This window comes from Corythoichthys intestinalis, chromosome 8 (genome assembly GCF_030265065.1).
Source record: "Corythoichthys intestinalis isolate RoL2023-P3 chromosome 8, ASM3026506v1, whole genome shotgun sequence".
NCBI lineage: Eukaryota > Metazoa > Chordata > Actinopteri > Syngnathiformes > Syngnathidae > Corythoichthys > Corythoichthys intestinalis.
In genome coordinates this window covers 49,036,151-49,054,457 of record NC_080402.1, presented here as the reverse complement: position 1 = coordinate 49,054,457, position 18,307 = coordinate 49,036,151, and the positions used below count along the sequence as shown (strand labels likewise).

Sequence of the window (18,307 nt, the reverse complement as noted above, 5' to 3'; positions counted from 1 at the left end):
ACAAACGGGAGGTTGACCCGCTTCCCGACAATTGCTAACATCACGAATATTAATGAGCAAAAGTGATGTGTTGCTTGCGGTAAGCCATTATAACCCACTGAACACATCACCCACCTCCATCATTTTTTTTCTGTTGTATTTCCCCTTGGCAAACCACCTCGTTACTTTATCGCCAACTAGTGGATTTAACTGTGAAGGAGTTTGTCAGCAAAAAAATAAATTTAAAAATTTTTTAAAAAGGAAATATTGCTGGTCGCGCATGTGCGAGTAGATGAAGAAAACACTCATTCTGGCTCTAATTTTAGTCGAAAAATGTGACCATTTGCTCACAGTCTGGAGCTCTGCAGCATGTAAGCTGGGTATTTCTTGGGCACTGCACTTTGCGACTCTTCATGTTAGAGTACCCCTGTACTCAACAAAAAACATTCTGAAACTGTCCGGTTTTCAACCTCTGACAGATTTTGAGGACAAACTCGGCCGCATTTTTGTAGGTTTGTGTCATTTCATAATTACATTTTCAATCCCCAGGTTGACAAACCCCATTAAAACTCTTGAGCCTGAGCTCTGACAGATTGTATAATAAGTAATAATAAAGAAAAAAAAAATCACATGATTTATTTTAAAGTCACAAGAGGCAACAAACCAAAGTTGACTGAGAAACAAAGAGGTAACAAACATCCAAACAACTTGGGAGTAAAAAGAAAAATGTGCTTCTTTGGAGCGCTGGCGAAGCAACATCTTACAAAAATAAACTATGATATTTACATACTTCACCTGTGAAACTGTGTTTAAATATACAAACACCACTAGTGACAAATTTCTCTTTACAGAAATAAACATTGACATCAGTGATTCCTAACCACTGTGCAAGACACGTAATAAAGTGTGCCGCGATAAATTAACCAATTTCACGTAAGTGGTCTGATAATTGACTACAAATAATGTAGCTCTTGTCTTTCAATATGCCAGTGACAGAATAACTAGACGGCAGAAGGCACATTTAACCCTTTATAGGGCATTCAAGTCATTGGGTGCCATTGATAGCGCTAGACATGTAATCCATTTTGACTGGGAGGACTTCAGTGATCATTTGCTTGCTTGCGCTTGACATTCAATCCATTTGGAATGGGAATCCAAATGAATTGAACGTCAAGCGTCATCAGTGGCATTGAAAGATGAGCAGTGACCTCCCAGTTTAAACAAATTAGACATCTATCGTTGTCAATGCTGGCAAAATGTTAAATACCTTGAGTGAAAACAAAAAAAAAACAACTATAGTGTTGCTTGGGGACATAGTCAGACTGTTTTTTTTGTTTTGTTTTTTTTAAATAATCTTAACTGTATTAGTTTTGTCTTATAAAATATGAAACAAAAATATATCATTTTAACTGAGACCTTGCGTCCATATGTGAACATAACATTTTGGGTCAAGGAGGCCACACTTATATAGCAATTGGTAATGATGTGGCCTCAATGACTCAAAATGTGATGCCCACTTATGTGGACATTAACTTGCCCTATAAAGGGTGATCCTGTGCATCCACTTGTTGGTATTCACACTTAACTATCCATGAAAAGTCTTGTACTTTTTTTTGACAAATATTTTTTTCCCTTGACTCACGTGAACATCCTAACCATCCAAGAGAATGTATATTGTGCTGCTTTGCAAGGATGTTAAACACCGCATAGCAAAGCTCATGTTTACTTCTAATTATTTTTCCCTTAGTAAACAAGTAAATGAACTGGCAAGGATGTCCCACACCATTTAAGTGTCCGCATCTCATAATTGGTTGTTTTTTCCCTCGCCTGGTCCAACAAGATCATCCACCAGGCTATGCTTCCGTTTTATCCTGCGCGGTGCCCGTCACCAGCAGCAGATTACATGCCATGAATTGCACGTTGAGAACGTTGCTAGTGTTTCCCGTGTACGAGCCCACCAGCTCGGCAGACGAGCCGTCAGGCGGCGTGGCACCGTGGGAGTTTCGAACGTCCCACACCCGTACAGAGTTGTCGGTGGACGAGGACGCCACTAGGCTGCTGTCCGGGCTAAAGGACAGGCCGGTGACGCTGTCCGTGTGGCCCCGTAGGTCCTTGAAGAGTGTCCCTGAGGCCAGGTCCCACAGTTTAACACGCTGGTCCTCGCCGCCCGACGCTAAGTACTTGCCATTGGGTGAGAAGGCCAACGCTAGGACGGGTCCCCGGTGGCCGGTGAAGAGGCGCACCGACGCTCCCTGTTGCGTGCTCCACAGCCGCACTGTCTTGTCGCTAGAGCCTGTGGCCAGGTAGTTGGAGTTGGGGTGGAACTTGACGCAGTCCACATCCGCAAGGTGCCCGGCGTAGAGGCGCAACGGGTATGTGCGCGAGAAGGTCCAGAGGCGGGCGGTTCGGTCGTGGGAGCCGCTAGCGAAGTACAGGCTACACGGACTGACGTCCACGTCCCAAACCGGGTAGGCGTGGCCTTGGTAGAGAGCCGTGTTTGTAAAACTGCCCAAGTCCCAGTAGCGTATGCTTGTGTCCTCCGAGCATGAGAGCAGGCCGGAGCTATCCGTCAGGAAGGCGGTCCGGAATACGGGGCCGCTGTGTCCGCGTAGCATCTTTATCTCGCTGCCCGACGCCTCCTCCTCGTCCATCTATAAGTGCGCATGATGCCAAAAAGTCAAAACAAGGACAGCAGACCACCATACACAATCCCAAAATATTATCAAGGTAATCAATACATAATCAAATAAGCAGTTTCATATATTTTCAGCGCTTTATATCAAATAATGTACTTTTGGGAAATATATTGGTAAAAAACTTTTTTCCACATTTTATTTGATTAGTGTGGTTATTTTATTTATATATGGCGGAAAACACAGACAAGACTGAAAAAGCAGTTTCTGCTCTTGCACTCCTCTTTAAAATAAACTGCTGTATTTTAGGCCAAAACAACTGTTGTGTTTGATAGAACAATATGTCTATATGCTAATATTCATCAATTTAATACAATATTTAGTCATTCATTTCAACGTTTATGTATTTATTTCAACAGTTATTTAAATTTGTATTTAATTATTTAAATGTTTTTTGAAATAAAAAAAATGTCAACTTCTATTTGGGCTATCAAACTTGGGTTGGGTGGGCAGGACATGGGCGGGTTTTAGGAGTCATTTTATTTCAAGTGATAAAAAGCTAAATAAACAATTTTACATAAATATTTAGTATTTTGTAATGTATTAAATGATTAGTCGATATACAGTTTTTTAAATATAAGATTTATTTAATAAGCACATATGTGCAACTACAGGCTACGTGGCTAACTCATAAACTACAGGCAAAACAGGCAACAATAAGTCCATGTATTGTGCACACGTTCCCTCTACTGGCAAATTCCTAAAGTTCAGAAGGCTCCCCTCTACTGGCTAACTTCTAACTATGATTCCGCAATTAATAAGCCCTGATAAAAATAAAGAATTGTGCTCTGTGGATCGTTAGATATGGGCCCATTCTACTTAGCTAGCAATTTTCAAGACAATCAGTTCATGAATGATTAAGAAGTAGGACTTCAAAGTTACAACAACCTGAGTGGTGACTTGACAGGCCATCAGCCTGTAAAAACTAGTTAATTTAATTTTCAATAACAACAGTGTGTGGGAAGTACTCACTTGCTCCTCCAAGACGTCGCAAGCCAAGCGCACTTGCGACACATCAGTCACGTGTGGCTTGGCCTTGAGTTTACGTGCGTGGAGGCTCCACAACTTAACGGCAGAGTTGTCGAATCCGGCGGCTAGCAGGCGGCTGTCGGGCGACACCTCCGCCGTGTTGAGCAGCTGCTCTGTGTGCTGGAAGGCGTAGAAGCACACGGTGGTGAGGGACGGCGGCCCCTCGCGAACTTTCTTGATACAGTCGCGCAACGCCTCCAGGGCCGCCTCGCTCTGCGGGGCGCTAGCTGGATCTGCGTCCGAAGCGGCAGTTTCGCTGCCCTCGCAGACATCAGCTCCCACCCAGGTGGAGTTAAGGGCACCGGTGGATGGGGTGGATCCGCCTGCCGTCCCGTAAAGTTGGTAGTCAGTTCGCCTAGAGGCGCTTACCTGTTGAAAGTCGTTTTTTTATAGCTGAAACATGACGTGACATCCACTGTATCAAAAGACATTTCTTCCCTCACAATCCAGTTTTTCCACTATATTCATTTAAGTGTACCACTGTCAATGGCAGCTAATGACTTAAATGAGGGCCCTATAAAGGGTTACGGAAAGTATAAATCAAATAGATTTCCATGCTTACCTCTAGCTGCAAGTGTGCAACGAGTACCCTGCAGATGGTAGCGTTGTCATCGCTTTGAAGGTAACGTAGCAGATAGCCGTGGGCGCCCTCGGTTAGACGCACCACGTATTTGTGCTGTAGGAAGGCGGTGAGCCGCGGGCTTGCCGCCACGTCCTGAGCGCTGAGCACATGGCGCAGCTGCTCCACAGTCGCGCGCTGTTCGCCATCCTGCAAGAAGGCGGCATGGAATCGTGCGTAGAAGCCGTCCACCGCCGACTTTAGGCCGCATCGCACCATGTCCAGATGGAGGTAGACGAAGAGCGGGTAGAGGATCACGCTCACTTCTTTCGCCCATGAGATGTCTACTTCTGCAAGACAACCATTAAAAGCTCAACTTGTGATATCATTTTCCTTTATTGAGGTCATCCTGGAAAACAAATAACAGGACTTTTTTGTCCGAGTTCACAATTTTCATCAGAAAACAAAGAGTCGTTCATCCCACCTTTATTTCTAATTCTTAATATTTGTTTGGGTATTTTTTTTTTTTGTGATATATATCTTAAAGACAACCTAAATCCATTTTGGCAACATGTTGTCCTCCCATGTTGTAATGTTGGCAGATGTATGCGGCATTTCTAAATTGTCTTTTTTGAGGGATTTTGATGAGTAATGTTACTCCAGCTCCACTATTGTTTTGGATGGAGAAAGTGTAAAACAGAAGTTTTGGGAATTTTTTGGGGGGGATGTTTATCCTAAAAACAACCTACATCCACTTTGGCAACATTATGATAACACGTAGTTCAACTCAGTCTGGTAAAAAGCATTCGCTAAGTGTATTGTGCATACAGAAAGCGTGTGGAATGTGGTGTGGCAAGAACGTGAGACGGCCTACCTGACAAGAAACAGCGCAGCCTTGCGTACTGCGACTCATATTGCTGAGGGTCCGACTGGCACGGTGCCGCTGACACCACGTTGGCGCACCCCGACTCACTCTGGACTGTGCACAAACACAGACGGATAAATTGAGGTGTGATGACTTCAAATGCTCAAAGCTTAATACAACAGTTGATCTGTTTTAAATTTTTGACTCGTGTTTCAAGAAAAGAATACTCTGAAACAGGTTGGGGGAAAACCATGGCCCACAAATAGGTGGTCGATAACGATAAATAACGATAAATTTGCCCAAGTAGACCGTTATATAATTTGAAAATCTGAATCAATGCATGAAATTCAAATGAACCGTTTCTCGTTGCTTTATTTACCAACTTTCAATTTAACAATTGTACATGCAGTCTAAACATTAAGTATATAAACATTTCTTGTAATATACTTTATGCTGAATGCTTTACCATCATAAAAACTATCACAGAAATCACACGCACAATCAGATACAAAATAACGAGACATACTGATTGTCAGATGCAGTCCGTACCCACTCCACTCATTAAGTTCAGCCGTTTCAACAAGGTTAGAGCCGCTATTAGACTCCATCACACCTGTAGCCTGGCTACCAGTAGAAACTACCAAAAGCACGCTCTCCTGAAATCATGAGAATCAGGGAGGACAGCGGGTGAAAGCCCATCTGGAGACCGACAAGAGTCGACTTAATGTTGGGTGAAAGTTTGGCGAAGCTCCTTTGAGCCTGACTCCATCGCGTCTGCTTGTAGCATTAGCCGCTAGCGTTAGCCTACTGGGCTTCCAGTGGTGCCACCAGGGGTGGCCACGACCCCCCCTATAAATTTGTTGGCCACCCAACTGGCCACCCTGCTTATCATCATTAGTAAACTCAAATATTACACAATACACTAAAGTATATCAGTAGCCGTGTCCTTAAGTCTTTCTGATAGTTTTCCCCTGACCTTTTTACTGCAATAATATAATGAAAACCTAAAATTATGGCTTTCAGCTTAGGTGTGCCACCCCAAGATTTTAAGTGGACCCATCTGGCCACCCCTATGAAAAAATTCTGGAGGCGCCACTGTGGGCTTCTGTTTGTTTGATTTCCTGATAACCAGGTGACTTCATACGTAAGAACACTGACTGCTTTCTTAAAGGGGAATGAACATAGCCGAACAACCCAGAGTCAAAGCGGGATGAAAAGACTGTAGTTTCTTGTTTTCTTAAATTTCCAAATTTACCGATATGGTCAAAATTACGTCGGTCATTGTGAAGAATTTCGGTAACTGTAAATTTTCGGTATACCGCCCGGCTCTACCCACAAGCAACATAAATCTTTAGTTTAGTCCATCTGGTTGCAATTACACATTTTTAAATACTTTATTCTCACACAATATACTGCCGAGCAAGCATTTACACATTAATTACTATTATTATTTAAATTAATTTTAATTTTTATGTTTTTTATATTGGAAAAGCACTTCTAAACAATTCTCGAGAAAACACTTTAAAATTTGCACTATTTTATTATGTAAACTTTTAGATCAAATTCACAGATATTTCATGAGCTTTTAAAGGGAAAACTCATACCAGCCCACATCAAATGATTAAAATGCAGTTAGTACATAGCAAACGCCCAAATTTCGCCAATGGCCAATCAGAGCAAAGTGTTATCCCATTTTTAAGTTGGATTTTCAATAATATGGGTTGAATCAAGCTAAAAAGGTAAACAAGAACAGCTTGTAGAAAGGCATTCTGGGCCTCTTTAATGCACTGATTTTGAAAATCTAATATAAAACCATCAAAGATTTTAAAAATAAGAAAATACAGTGGTGGAAGAGGACTGTTAAAGAATATAGTCCTGGCAATTAAATCACATTCAAGAAAATTGTTACCACTGGGTGGGAACCTAGGGATGTCACGATCCGACCATGTGATCGGAAATCGGGTCGATCGCCCTATGTTTCAGAGGGTCAGAATAGGGTGAAGGGAATAGTATCTTTTCTCGTATTTACTGTTTGACTGTTTGTATTACTCTAACACACCCAATGTAAAATGAATAGCACTTACATCATAGTTTAAGGAAAACAAGCAGAATATATTTGACATAGGTCATAAGAGATACATAACGCTTTCGTATCACGGCAGCCCAACGTGTGTGTCCTGCAACTGACTGAACAAGATTGACGCTGAAGAGGCAAGACATTTACAAGCCCACCGTCTGCACCACCAACTCCCGCAATCAGTTCTTCCGGTCAGTCCAGACCAGATGGCAGGACATCTTGTCATCACAAGAAACATCCGATAAGGAAGAACCCGCGACCGAGAAGTGAACTCTCAGCACTCAAGTTGCGCTGAGGTGGCAAAATCCACAACCCTCGTTGCCCTGACAACAGTAACTCCCGAATCCTCCTGTCCAATCCACAAACAGACCCTTCTTCTGCCACAGCCCACCCCGCGAGAGCCTTCAAAAAGACAATGTTTAACTAATTATTGTCATTTTTCTCGGGAACCTTTTGTTGACTTGTGATATGGTGACCTTGGAACGAGTCTGCCTCCTCGCCTGAGTAGGGCTGGGCGATATGGCCTTAATTACGTATCACGGTAAATTGAGCCGATTTACCTCGATAACGATAAATGACGATAAATTCGCCCAAGCGGGCTGTTATATAATTTGAAAATCTGAATGCATGAAATACAAATGAACTGTTTCTCGTTGATTTATTTACCAGATTTCAATTCAACAATTGTACATGCAGTCTAAACATTAGGTATATAAAAAAATTATTGTAAACAATAAAAATTCAAATACTGTTTCAACATTAATAACAGCTTGTATGACTTGAACAATGTATATTATAAAAATCACGACTGTGCAAACATGTCATTGTAACACAAATGCCTTACAGCCCGAAAAGTACACTTCAACTTATTGTTAATGGCTGCTTTGACATAATTACTCAATAGTCAACACAAGTGTTTACTTCAAGGTTTCAGGTTTTTTTTTAGCAGAGCATTTATTAATACATGCACGCACACACATGCACCCTCTACGCAGACACAGACATATTAAAAGCTATATTGCTCTTATGAATGAAACATTTAAAGTGCCTGTGACACGAAAAAGCATGTTTATTTCATAATACACGCGGTATTTTATGCCCCTGAATGATATGGGCCGCTTGGATGTGTGTGGAAGCGATCGCTATTTTTATTTAGTTTTTTTAATCCCGCGCCATGAAAATGAGTGACTTCCGGCTTCGGTCTTGCATTGAGGAGGAGGGCGCTGTGACGTGTACGGTAGAAGACGTCCTCTTCACGCTACAGCTGATTTTGCGGATTAATACGTTTATTTTTCGCATCACGCCAGCCAAACGGCTGCAGAAAAATCATTCTGTATGAGGGAGAGGCGTATGCGCCTTTTTGGAGTTTCAAAAGGTTCCCATTCACCGTGGATATTTACTGTGGGACCACTGGACTTATGAGGAAGTGAGTAAACATCTTGTTTTGTATTATGTCAAAAACGAATACAGCGATTACAAAGTAAACACTACAAACTTCCTTTAAATGAAGGACTACTTACGTTTGATCATTGATAGGCATGTAAAAAGCTCTCCTAATGGTCATTAGCAGAACCACGTTAGCTGCACAACAAATCCAGCCACCCTCCTCCGGGGAACGAACTGTAAATTGCTCTCCGCCGGGCGGTTTGCCGATCCACTAAGACAATTGACAACCAGGTCGTCATGTCAAATAATCCAGGATAGTTATGTGTGATTTTCCACTTCGAAGACTTTGAAACATCACTCGGTTTGGGTTAGCATGTCGGCTAGCTGTCACGGCTTCTGGTTTGTTTACATTCTCCGAAGCCGGGGAAGGGAAATGACATATGTCCGATTTAGGTGTCATAAAATATCGTTCGGGAGGTGCGACAGTAAAGGTGAAGTCGACATTTTTACCATTATGGAGTAATTTTGCCATGTCGTCCTGAATAAATGCATTTTTATTATTTCATATTCCATTCAGCACAATACTGTTATTTGTCATGAACATGCCATTTATTTAGCAATTGGGGAAAATACTTGGATAAAAAGAATATCCAGTAAAAATATTGAAGTAAAGAGACAGAAACAATGACATTTTGCCGCTCTCTTCGTCGCGTTTTCCTCGTTGTGAATAGTTCCCCCTCGACGGGCTGACTGGTCCTTCTCAAGCCATTTATATAGCTATTGGGGAAAATACTTGGATAAAAAGAATATCCTGTAAAAATATTGAAGTAAAGAGACAGAAACAATGACATTTTGCCGCTCTCTTCGTCGCGTTTTCCTCGTTGTGAATAGTTCCCCCTCGACGGGCTGACTGGTCCTTCTCAAGCCATTTATATAGCTATTGGGGAAAAATACTTGGATAAAAAGAATATTCTGTAAAAATATTGGAGTAGAGAGACTGAAACAATGACATTTTGCGGCTCTCTTCGTCGCGTTTTCCTCGTTCTGAATAATTCCCCCTCAATGGGCTGAATAGTAAAACCGATGAGCCCAGTCTACCGCTGACGTCATCCACCTGTTGGGGACGCTAAAGCCCTATAATGGTAGGCGTGGCTAACCGGCCGATTAAAAGACTAATTTATCGTCATCTGTGCTTTTCTAAATTGTTGTATATAGTCGAATCGTCTCAAAATATGATTCTAATTCACATAATAATGCCATTTAAGACTTTTTTTCTCGTGTCATATGCTCTTTAAGACTTTATGATGGCAGTAATGACACAGAATAACAGAATGAAGCAAGCACATACAGAAAAATAGCTGTGGCCATTAAACGGTCACTGTTGGATTATAATTTGTGATGAATGCTTTACCATGATAAAAGATATCAAAGAAATCACACACACAGATACAAAATAACGCGACATACTAATTGCTAGATGCAGTCCGTGCACAATCCACTCATTAATTCAGCCGTTTTGACAAGGTTAGAGCCACTATCCAACTCCATTATGTTCACATGTAGCCGCTGTTAGTCGCTAGCGTTAGCCTGTGGCCTGGCTACCAGTAGAAAACACTGAAAACACACACTCCTGAAATTGTGAGAACCAGGGAGGAAAGCGGGTGAAAGCCCACCTGGAGGCCGCCAAGAGTCTACTTAACGTCAGATGAAAGTTTGGCGAAGCTCCCTTAAGCCTGACTCCATCACGTTTGCTTGTAGTGTTAGCCGCTAGCGTTAGCCTACCGGCTTCTGTTTGAGTTCCTGATAACCACGTGACTTCATACGTAAGCACACTGACTGCTTTCTTAAAGGAGAATTAACATAGCCAAACAGCACAGGGTCAATGCGAGATGAAAAGACGGTATTTTCTTGTTTGATCAAATTACTGAATTTACCGACATGGTCAAAATTACGTCGGTCATCGTGATGGTAACGGTAAATTTTCGGTGTACCGCCCAGCTTTACGCCTGAGTCTGTTTCTGTTTCGCCTTGCCGTTTGATCGCTGTCGATCTGAATAAATCGTCAACTTCTGCTTCGAAGCCTTTTTCCAGTTTTCAAAATGGAGTCAGTACAAGGGGTTAAGACTAAGGTGAACGCGCGGAGTTTGGCCTCTTTGTCGGCATTTCGCCGGCCCGGGTCATTGGAGCTGCGCCAGCGCGGGTCCGGCGGTTTCGGCTGGCGTGATTCCGGCAATCTGGCTGAAAAGGTCAGATTTCTTAAAGGGTGAAAAGCATTGGGTTATAATTTTAAAAATATGTGTTTTTCTGCTTCATGCTCGTACAGCGCCACACGCTACCTCCTGTTAAGCAGTGCGGCCAAACTGTTCAGCTTGCGTTTGGTACTCAAAGTTTGATGATGACTGACAGGTTTGTAGCTTTGATCTTGCCATAGAAGTTTGGTAGCTCTACGATCAAAGGCACAAATGTGCCCTTCATCGTGTGCTGTGGCAACTAACACACTAGGCACGTCAATGGCGCGTCAACGATGATGCCGCGATAACGCAGTGAAACACGGCCGTTAAAGTCAATCAGCCAGTGCACACCAGTCGCAGTGCGGCCGCGTTTTAGACACACTCCAGAAGCGGCTCATCGCGTCGCACGCGAAAAAGAACAGCAGTTTATTAATTGACGCGAGCCACGGCCCTCCTGCGTCAATACTACTAGGTAGGATCGGGCGGACCGGAAGTAGCTAGTGTAAAACTACAGTGGATACGGTCGATTTTCAAAATAATGTGCATTCGTAACTTACTTTTCGAGTCCATCAGATCTCGAGACTGTGGGTAGATCAGGTCACAGTTTACTTGTTGTTGATTTAATGCTGTCTTCTCTGCTATAATAATAACCAACACAGCAGGACAGAATTAACTCTGCTTTTAATCTCGGCGCATCAGTAACCCCGTGTTCAGCACAAAACCGTCCTACCACAACAAAACAAGTAGGAACTAATATTCACATAGGAACTAAAATTATACAACATAAAATATAGAATATAAATGAATACTAGATCACATTTGTAAAACAAATACAAAATAAAATATATATTAGCCCATATAAATAACAAATTGCAATGAATTAAAACACCTGTAATAAAATAATAAGAATAATACACAAATCCTGCTTCCACAATTAAATTTATTAATTTTTGCATGGCGCTTTAACTTGAGAAAAATCATCAATAAAGCTTTAGAAAAATATTCATAAGAAATAAAAATGATTCATTGAGGCATTTCATATGTAAAATACAAAATCTGTCATTGGGATTGCTTTTCTCTTTACCACAGGACTTTTTTCTTCTTTCTTTAAGAAAGCTGACCAATACGCAGGGTCTGAAAGGTTGTTGTATTTTTATCTTTAAATACCCGCTACTCTTGCGCGATCTTGGAATCCTCGCGTAAACCGATCTAACCGCTCCACAGACGCGCTGCTCGTAAAACATATCCTGTGGAAATTGACGCCGAGCGTCACTGGTGCATTATCGCGCCGGCATTGTTGACGCACAGTAGACGTGCCTGGTGTGTTACCGGGGTAAGTGAGAGGCTGTTCTCAGCAGCGCAAGCGTCAAAGCGTGAGTGGATTTGAGTGGACTCACTCAATGAATCATTACCATAATATAAGACAAGCATTTCCTATATTATTCTTTTTTAAAAATAATTCACATTTTTTGAGGCGGCACAGTGGTACAGCAACATGAACCTTTGTTAGGGGGAAAAAAAAAACAAAAACTTTTTTTCCCCCGTATTGGATCAGGACTTGCTATTAGCAGATTGTCAAAATCAAGTGACTAACTTGGATGCAAAAATATGCGATTGGGACATCCCTATGGGAACCTCACGATACGGTAAGATTTGCGATACAAGGTTCACGATAATGATGATCTCACGATATGGTAATACAACAATGATCGATACATGGGTGAGGAAATACTTCTCAGATATTCTACAATACAGCTAATACAGAAAAACAAGCTCTTTTCATTCTTCTGCCTTGAATGGAAATGAGTATCACTACATGTCCAATCCATTTTAACTGGGAGATTGACAGTGAATGAACGTTCATTAATTCGCTTCCATCCCTCCCACTTCAAACGGATGCGTTGTCAATGGCGGTCAATGGCAGGCAACGAGTTAATTTTGGGGCCTATTATGTCATTTCCTCTTGATTTTCGGTCACTTCCTGTTGATTTTGGGGCATTTACGGGTCACTTCCTGTTGATTTTAGATTACTGAACAGGAAGTAACTCGAGAATGTCCCCAAATTATTAGAAAGTGACTTAAAATCAACAGGAAGTAACCTGTGAATGCCCCAAAATGATCAGGAAATAACCTGCAAATGCCTACAAAACCTGAAAGCTGTGAATGCTCTGGTTTCAGTGCCATTGACAGCGCTAGACATCCAATCCAATTAAAATGAATTGGATGTCTAGGGCCTTCAATGGCAGCCAGTGAGCTAACGTTGACACTATTCTAATGGAAGATGTTGGTAGCAACCTGTTGGTTGCTTTTTTAGTTTTTAAAACACTGACACTTTTTTTAAATACAACGATTCTTGGCGGGAGCACATCGATCACCTTCTGGGCTACAAAGTATTGCGATATATCACCTTTTCAATATACAGTACTGTCATACTCCTAATTGTTACCACCCAAAATATGAATTGGGGTAGTACAAAAATACAAATTTATATGGGTATTTGATGAATAGCATAGCTATGGCATAAAGTAATCTGGAACATTTCTACAAATATACAAATAAAAACTGAATGCTCACTCTTATTCATGTTCATTCATCTGTGTGCTTAGCTCACCAGTGAGGTTAGCAGCCATCTCCTCCGCTGTCTGAAAGAGTTTGGCGCCTTTCAGTGAGCCGTCAGTGGAATCCACATACTGTCTGCGCTTGAGGTACTGAGCCACAGCATACTGGATTTGCTCCGTGCGGACCCGCTTCATGATGATCTGTCGGCAAAACAGTTTGACTTTGTTGGTGGATTTTTTTGTCTCTTTTTTGTATTTTCTCCGTCGCAAATCACATCTTCCTTAACAACACCTAAACATTTTGTGGGTGTTTTTTTTTTTAGCTATATAGTGAAACAATGTACCTGAAGCCTCAAAATATTCACAGGTGCAGCAACTCACATTACAAGGCGTCCATTGATAAAATGACAAAAAGGCCATTAAACCCCACAAATATTTATTTCTCTCGACCCGGCCATCCAATCTTCAAACTTCTTGGAGCACTGTTGAAACTGCCATTTCACCTGGATTAGACTGGACATTTTCCCAGACTGTCAATCAGTGTTGTTTTCGTCAACAATGACGATAACGAAAATATTTCATCAACAAGCATTTTTTTCATGATGATGACGTCACGATGACGCGTCGAAAACATGTCTTGGGAGACTAAAGGCTGAGTTATGCTTCTGTGGCAGACCTACCTACACCACCAAGGTAGACCCGATTCTGTAGCCTGATGTGCATCTCCACAATTTTCTGACTGGTCGACGCTTGGTGACGTGGCGCAAATGGACTGCGATTGGTCCGCTCAGACTGTTGTTTCCGGTTCAGCGCGAAATCACCGCCATTTTCAAACATTGTTTTGCAACATGCAAAAATGGAGCCGATGAGAGTATCATCAAAGAGCAAGTACGACAACTTCTACAATGTCTCGTCAAGACATTATAAAGATTGCCAAATGGCAAGGTCAGCGACTGCATAAAAAATTGGAAGAACCGCCAAGACAACTATGTGTGTGTTCGGAAGCGAATGGCCACCCACAGTTGGCCAAACACTGCCAGCTTTTTATCACTATGTTGTATTTTTGGTTGGTGCACTTCATCATTTATTGTGTAAATACATATGTTTCTGTGAGTCTGTGACTTATTTATAGAGCTGGGAATCTTTGGGCACCTAACGATTCGATTACGATTACGATTCAGAGGCTCCGATTCGATTATAAAACGATTATTGATGCACCCCCCTCCTTTTTTTTCCTCTTTTTTTTTTTTTTTTTAAATGTTTTGTACATTAGTTCCAAAATTGTTCAAAAATACTCTCAGGCTAAACCACACTACTATTTCAGTATCAAGTTAACATATAGCAGTAAACAAATATACAAAAATAACATTAAATAAAAAACTCCAGTCCCCATTCTGTATCAGCAGCTTTAAACTACATTCAATTAATTTAATGTTGTGAATCAACTGTTAAATTTGTTAAAATTTCTCCCATTATTCCATAATTTCCCTTTTGTCTACTTTCAACATGTGAAAGTTTTAAAACTATTTTAAAGATAGATTCAAGTCAATATTTTACCGATTTAAGAGTATTTTAGATAAAAAGTTAATTAGGTTTGCTTGGAAGGTTCGCTACAACAGCCTTGCAGGGAAGTGTACTGCTTTAAGATGGCGGCCGTTTATAACGCCCGCATCTAGCTTTTTGTAGATGTGCTGCTAACACTACCAAATCTATATTGCATCTAGTCCTATATAAATGATATCCACAGTAACATATGGATGTACTTTCTAGCAGCTTTTCGGCAGCAGTCAGGTATGTTGTTGTGTTTTTTTATCTCGTTGCATGAGTTGAGCTAGAGCCGTGAACCCGAGGGGCCGGGTAATGGGAAGCATGATGTTTAGCTACTCTCGCTCCGTTCCGTCCCGAAGACCGCGCAGCGCGCTGAGTGTTGTGTACTTCCGCTTTACTTCGCATATTTCAATAATCGGAATTTGGATGTTTGTGAATCGTTCTCGAATCTTCCACGGCCGAATCGCGAATAATCTAAGAATCGGAAATTTTGCACACCTCTACTTATTTACATTTCACACTTCAAGTATATGAAGAATAAAGTACAGGTTTGGTGTCAAAAGAGTTGTTTTGATGTTTAATTTTCAACAACAGTTCAAACACTTGATACATCATCACTGATTGAGAGTGCCTCAGTGCTTTTATGATAACGGATAGGGATGGGGGGAGTTGATGACGGCTTTCCCCACTTTATTGTGGCAACAATAAAATAAACAACAAAATAATAGCTGGCTGCTAACTTTCGCTTTCTCCCGTTCTTTCCACTCGCTTTCCGCTACGTCACCGCTTCCCTGTCTGATCGCCTCTTAAAGGACCCGCGCATAGTTACGGACATTACAGTATGATCAACATTTGTTATTCAATGTTGATGAGCTGAAGATCCACATTCAACCGTTCCATCAACATTAGTATTATTGCGTAACCGTAAGAAAACTAGAGGAAGTCGACAAGAGCCCCCCCCCAAACCATACAAATACAACGTCACACCCCTCTAGTGGCTTGGTGGTGAATTAAAGAGCAACGCGTTCCCTTGCCACAGAACTATCGAATGATCATTGACGCCGTAGAAGCTTCGCCGTCACCGCAACGCAGAAGCATAACTCGGGATTAAAACATAACGAGTTGGATGCCAGTTGTCGTCTGACAACACGAGAAAGAAATGAAAATTCACCATAGTTTCCGTCTTTAATTCACAATGTGTGATATTTTCTTATTGCATGTGTAGTTAGCAAGCATTTACCAGGGTTTGGTCATGTCACTCATGGGACGTGCTGCGCCTCCCCCCGAACCCACCGCCCCACACACACACACACACACACACACTGTGCCCATTCCAGGCTCCTTTTGTGAAACATGCGTCAGGTGCTGTTTGGTAAGTTTTGCTTTCTTATCTTGTCTAGATAATATATGCAATATTGCTTTAGCCTCTAATGGTCTGTGCTGAGTGATCATCACACACTAAACTAACTTGTAGCGTTAGCATTGCATTCGCGATAGCATTAACATTAAGCGCTGGAACTCGGTGTCTCTTAAACTCTTGGAAAACATTTTACATACAGTTCGTGGTGTCCAGGTGAGTTTAATTGCAAAAAGTGTGCTGTTTTCTTGCTGAGTGTTTACTATCATCATGAAAATGTTGATATCCTTGTACAGTTATGTGCTCATCTGTCATGTTCATTCGAAATTGTTTTGAAGTTTATAGACGAAAACATTTTGAGAATTGTCGACAAACACTAGGCGAAATTTGAGTTTTCGCTGACTAAAACTACACGAATACAAAGACATTTTGAAATGACTAAAATATGACTAAGACTAATAAGTATTTTCGCCCAAAAGACTAAGACGAAAATTAAAATGGCTGCCAAAAACAACACTGCTGTCAATCCAGGGAAATCACGTCCCATTGCTAGTTTAATCAAATAAGACACTTGCTTTTACTTTAGAACACATTATTCAACCTTTTTGGCCTTTTTTTTTCTTAAATGTCAAAGTAAATCAATTATGATCAGTTTATTTGTGCATGTTCTGCCCTGTTTATTTCAAATCTTGTTATTGAATAAAGTGTGGCTATTTTGTGATATACTCTTCAATTAGGCTTTATTTTATCTTTGTAACTATGAGTTGTAGCCCTAATCTGAACCTTTTCCTGAATGCTCTTGACACTTTCACTACTTTTTCCTCACCTTTTGGACTTCTGCAGGATTCTTCCATTACTCTGCTGTTCGTCGTTAAATTGGCCGGCCATCAGCTGGTGGCAGAACTTAGCTACTCCTCCACTAACATGGGGCTCCTAACATAATCAACATTTTTAATCAACACCATGGATTATTCTTAACTCATTCACTGCCATTGACGGCGAAAGATGTGCAATCCATTTTAACCTGGAGGGCTGACAGTGAATGATCATATTTCAGTGCCATTGAAGATGCCAATTCCTTTAAATGCTGCCATCCCTCCAGTTCAAAGGACTTGACGTGTATTTCCGTAAATGGCAGCAATAGAGTCTAGCATTACTGGGTCCCTGCATACCTAAACTATCAATATTATATCTGATGGGAAAGTCCTTTCTAAAATACAAAGTGTTTATGTCAGAATGACTCATTTCAAAGTCGTTTTTTAAAATCCAGTAAGTGCATCAATGTATATATAAATAGAAGTAGAGAAAGTAGTGCAAATTTAAAGGCTGCCATGATTCAATTTTTGATCAATGATATTCCCGCCTAGCTAACGGCTAATATAGTTTTGTTGTCAATGGGCCCACCCTGGCCCGCGGCTGTAACATTTAACGGGGTTTTCGTGCACCAGTCACAGAACTTACTGCATATTCGTCCGGTCGTTTCAGTGATCCAGTACTGGTTCCACTCCGGACGGGTTCAGCAAAACAAGGAAAGAGAGTTTTTCTTTGGCTCCATCTCGTCTTTCCCCCTCTAGCTCAGCCTCCATCACGCTGAGGGAGAATTGCTTCTTCTTCGTATCCGGCTGTTAACGCTACATTAGGTTGAGACTCACGACTGCTACCAGCTGGCCACTTGGAGTATTAAACGTAACCTGTTTATTTGACCTAAATATGGGGAGTCTGGGGACTAAACTAAACTCTGTCTGACCTAAATTTGGCATTGATCACAAAAGTCGGACAACTAAACAAACATGCCTTGGAACCATAAACGAGATGCATCCTGGCGGTAAATGTTTTAATAAACGATTTAAAGTTCTAGCCAAGTTTTTTCTGCATCGATTTGGATGAATTACTGGATTTTTTTCTCAACGCTTCCATCAATGATGTTACACTATTTGAATTTATAAATCACAGGATTTTCTGTTTCAGACGTTAATATTATACAGTAATTATATTACTGGGTAAATCGTTTCTGTACCAAATGAA

The 18,307-nt window shown here is 41.3% G+C and overlaps 1 protein-coding gene across 3 annotated transcripts; it reads right to left on the bottom strand.

Annotated features, from left to right (window-relative positions):
• Window positions 1-598: 598 nt before the first annotated feature.
• On the bottom strand, window positions 599-17,891 carry taf5l (TAF5-like RNA polymerase II, p300/CBP-associated factor (PCAF)-associated factor). 3 transcript variants are annotated; one of them, XM_057844559.1, is made up of 7 exons: window positions 17,744-17,891; window positions 17,109-17,215; window positions 13,431-13,578; window positions 5,135-5,239; window positions 4,264-4,610; window positions 3,645-4,070; window positions 599-2,630 (listed from the first exon to the last, which is right to left on the bottom strand). In XM_057844559.1, the coding sequence occupies exons 3-7, from the start codon at window positions 13,570-13,572 to the stop codon at window positions 1,833-1,835; spliced, it is 1,818 nt and encodes a 605-aa protein (XP_057700542.1). In that variant the 5' UTR covers window positions 13,573-13,578; window positions 17,109-17,215; window positions 17,744-17,891; the 3' UTR covers window positions 599-1,832. The 3 variants fall into 3 exon arrangements, with proteins under 3 accessions (XP_057700542.1, XP_057700541.1, XP_057700543.1); XM_057844558.1 differs by lacking the exon at window positions 17,109-17,215; XM_057844560.1 differs by lacking the exons at window positions 13,431-13,578; window positions 17,109-17,215; window positions 17,744-17,891 and adding an exon at window positions 10,262-11,479.
• Between the last annotated feature and the right edge of the window lie 416 nt (window positions 17,892-18,307).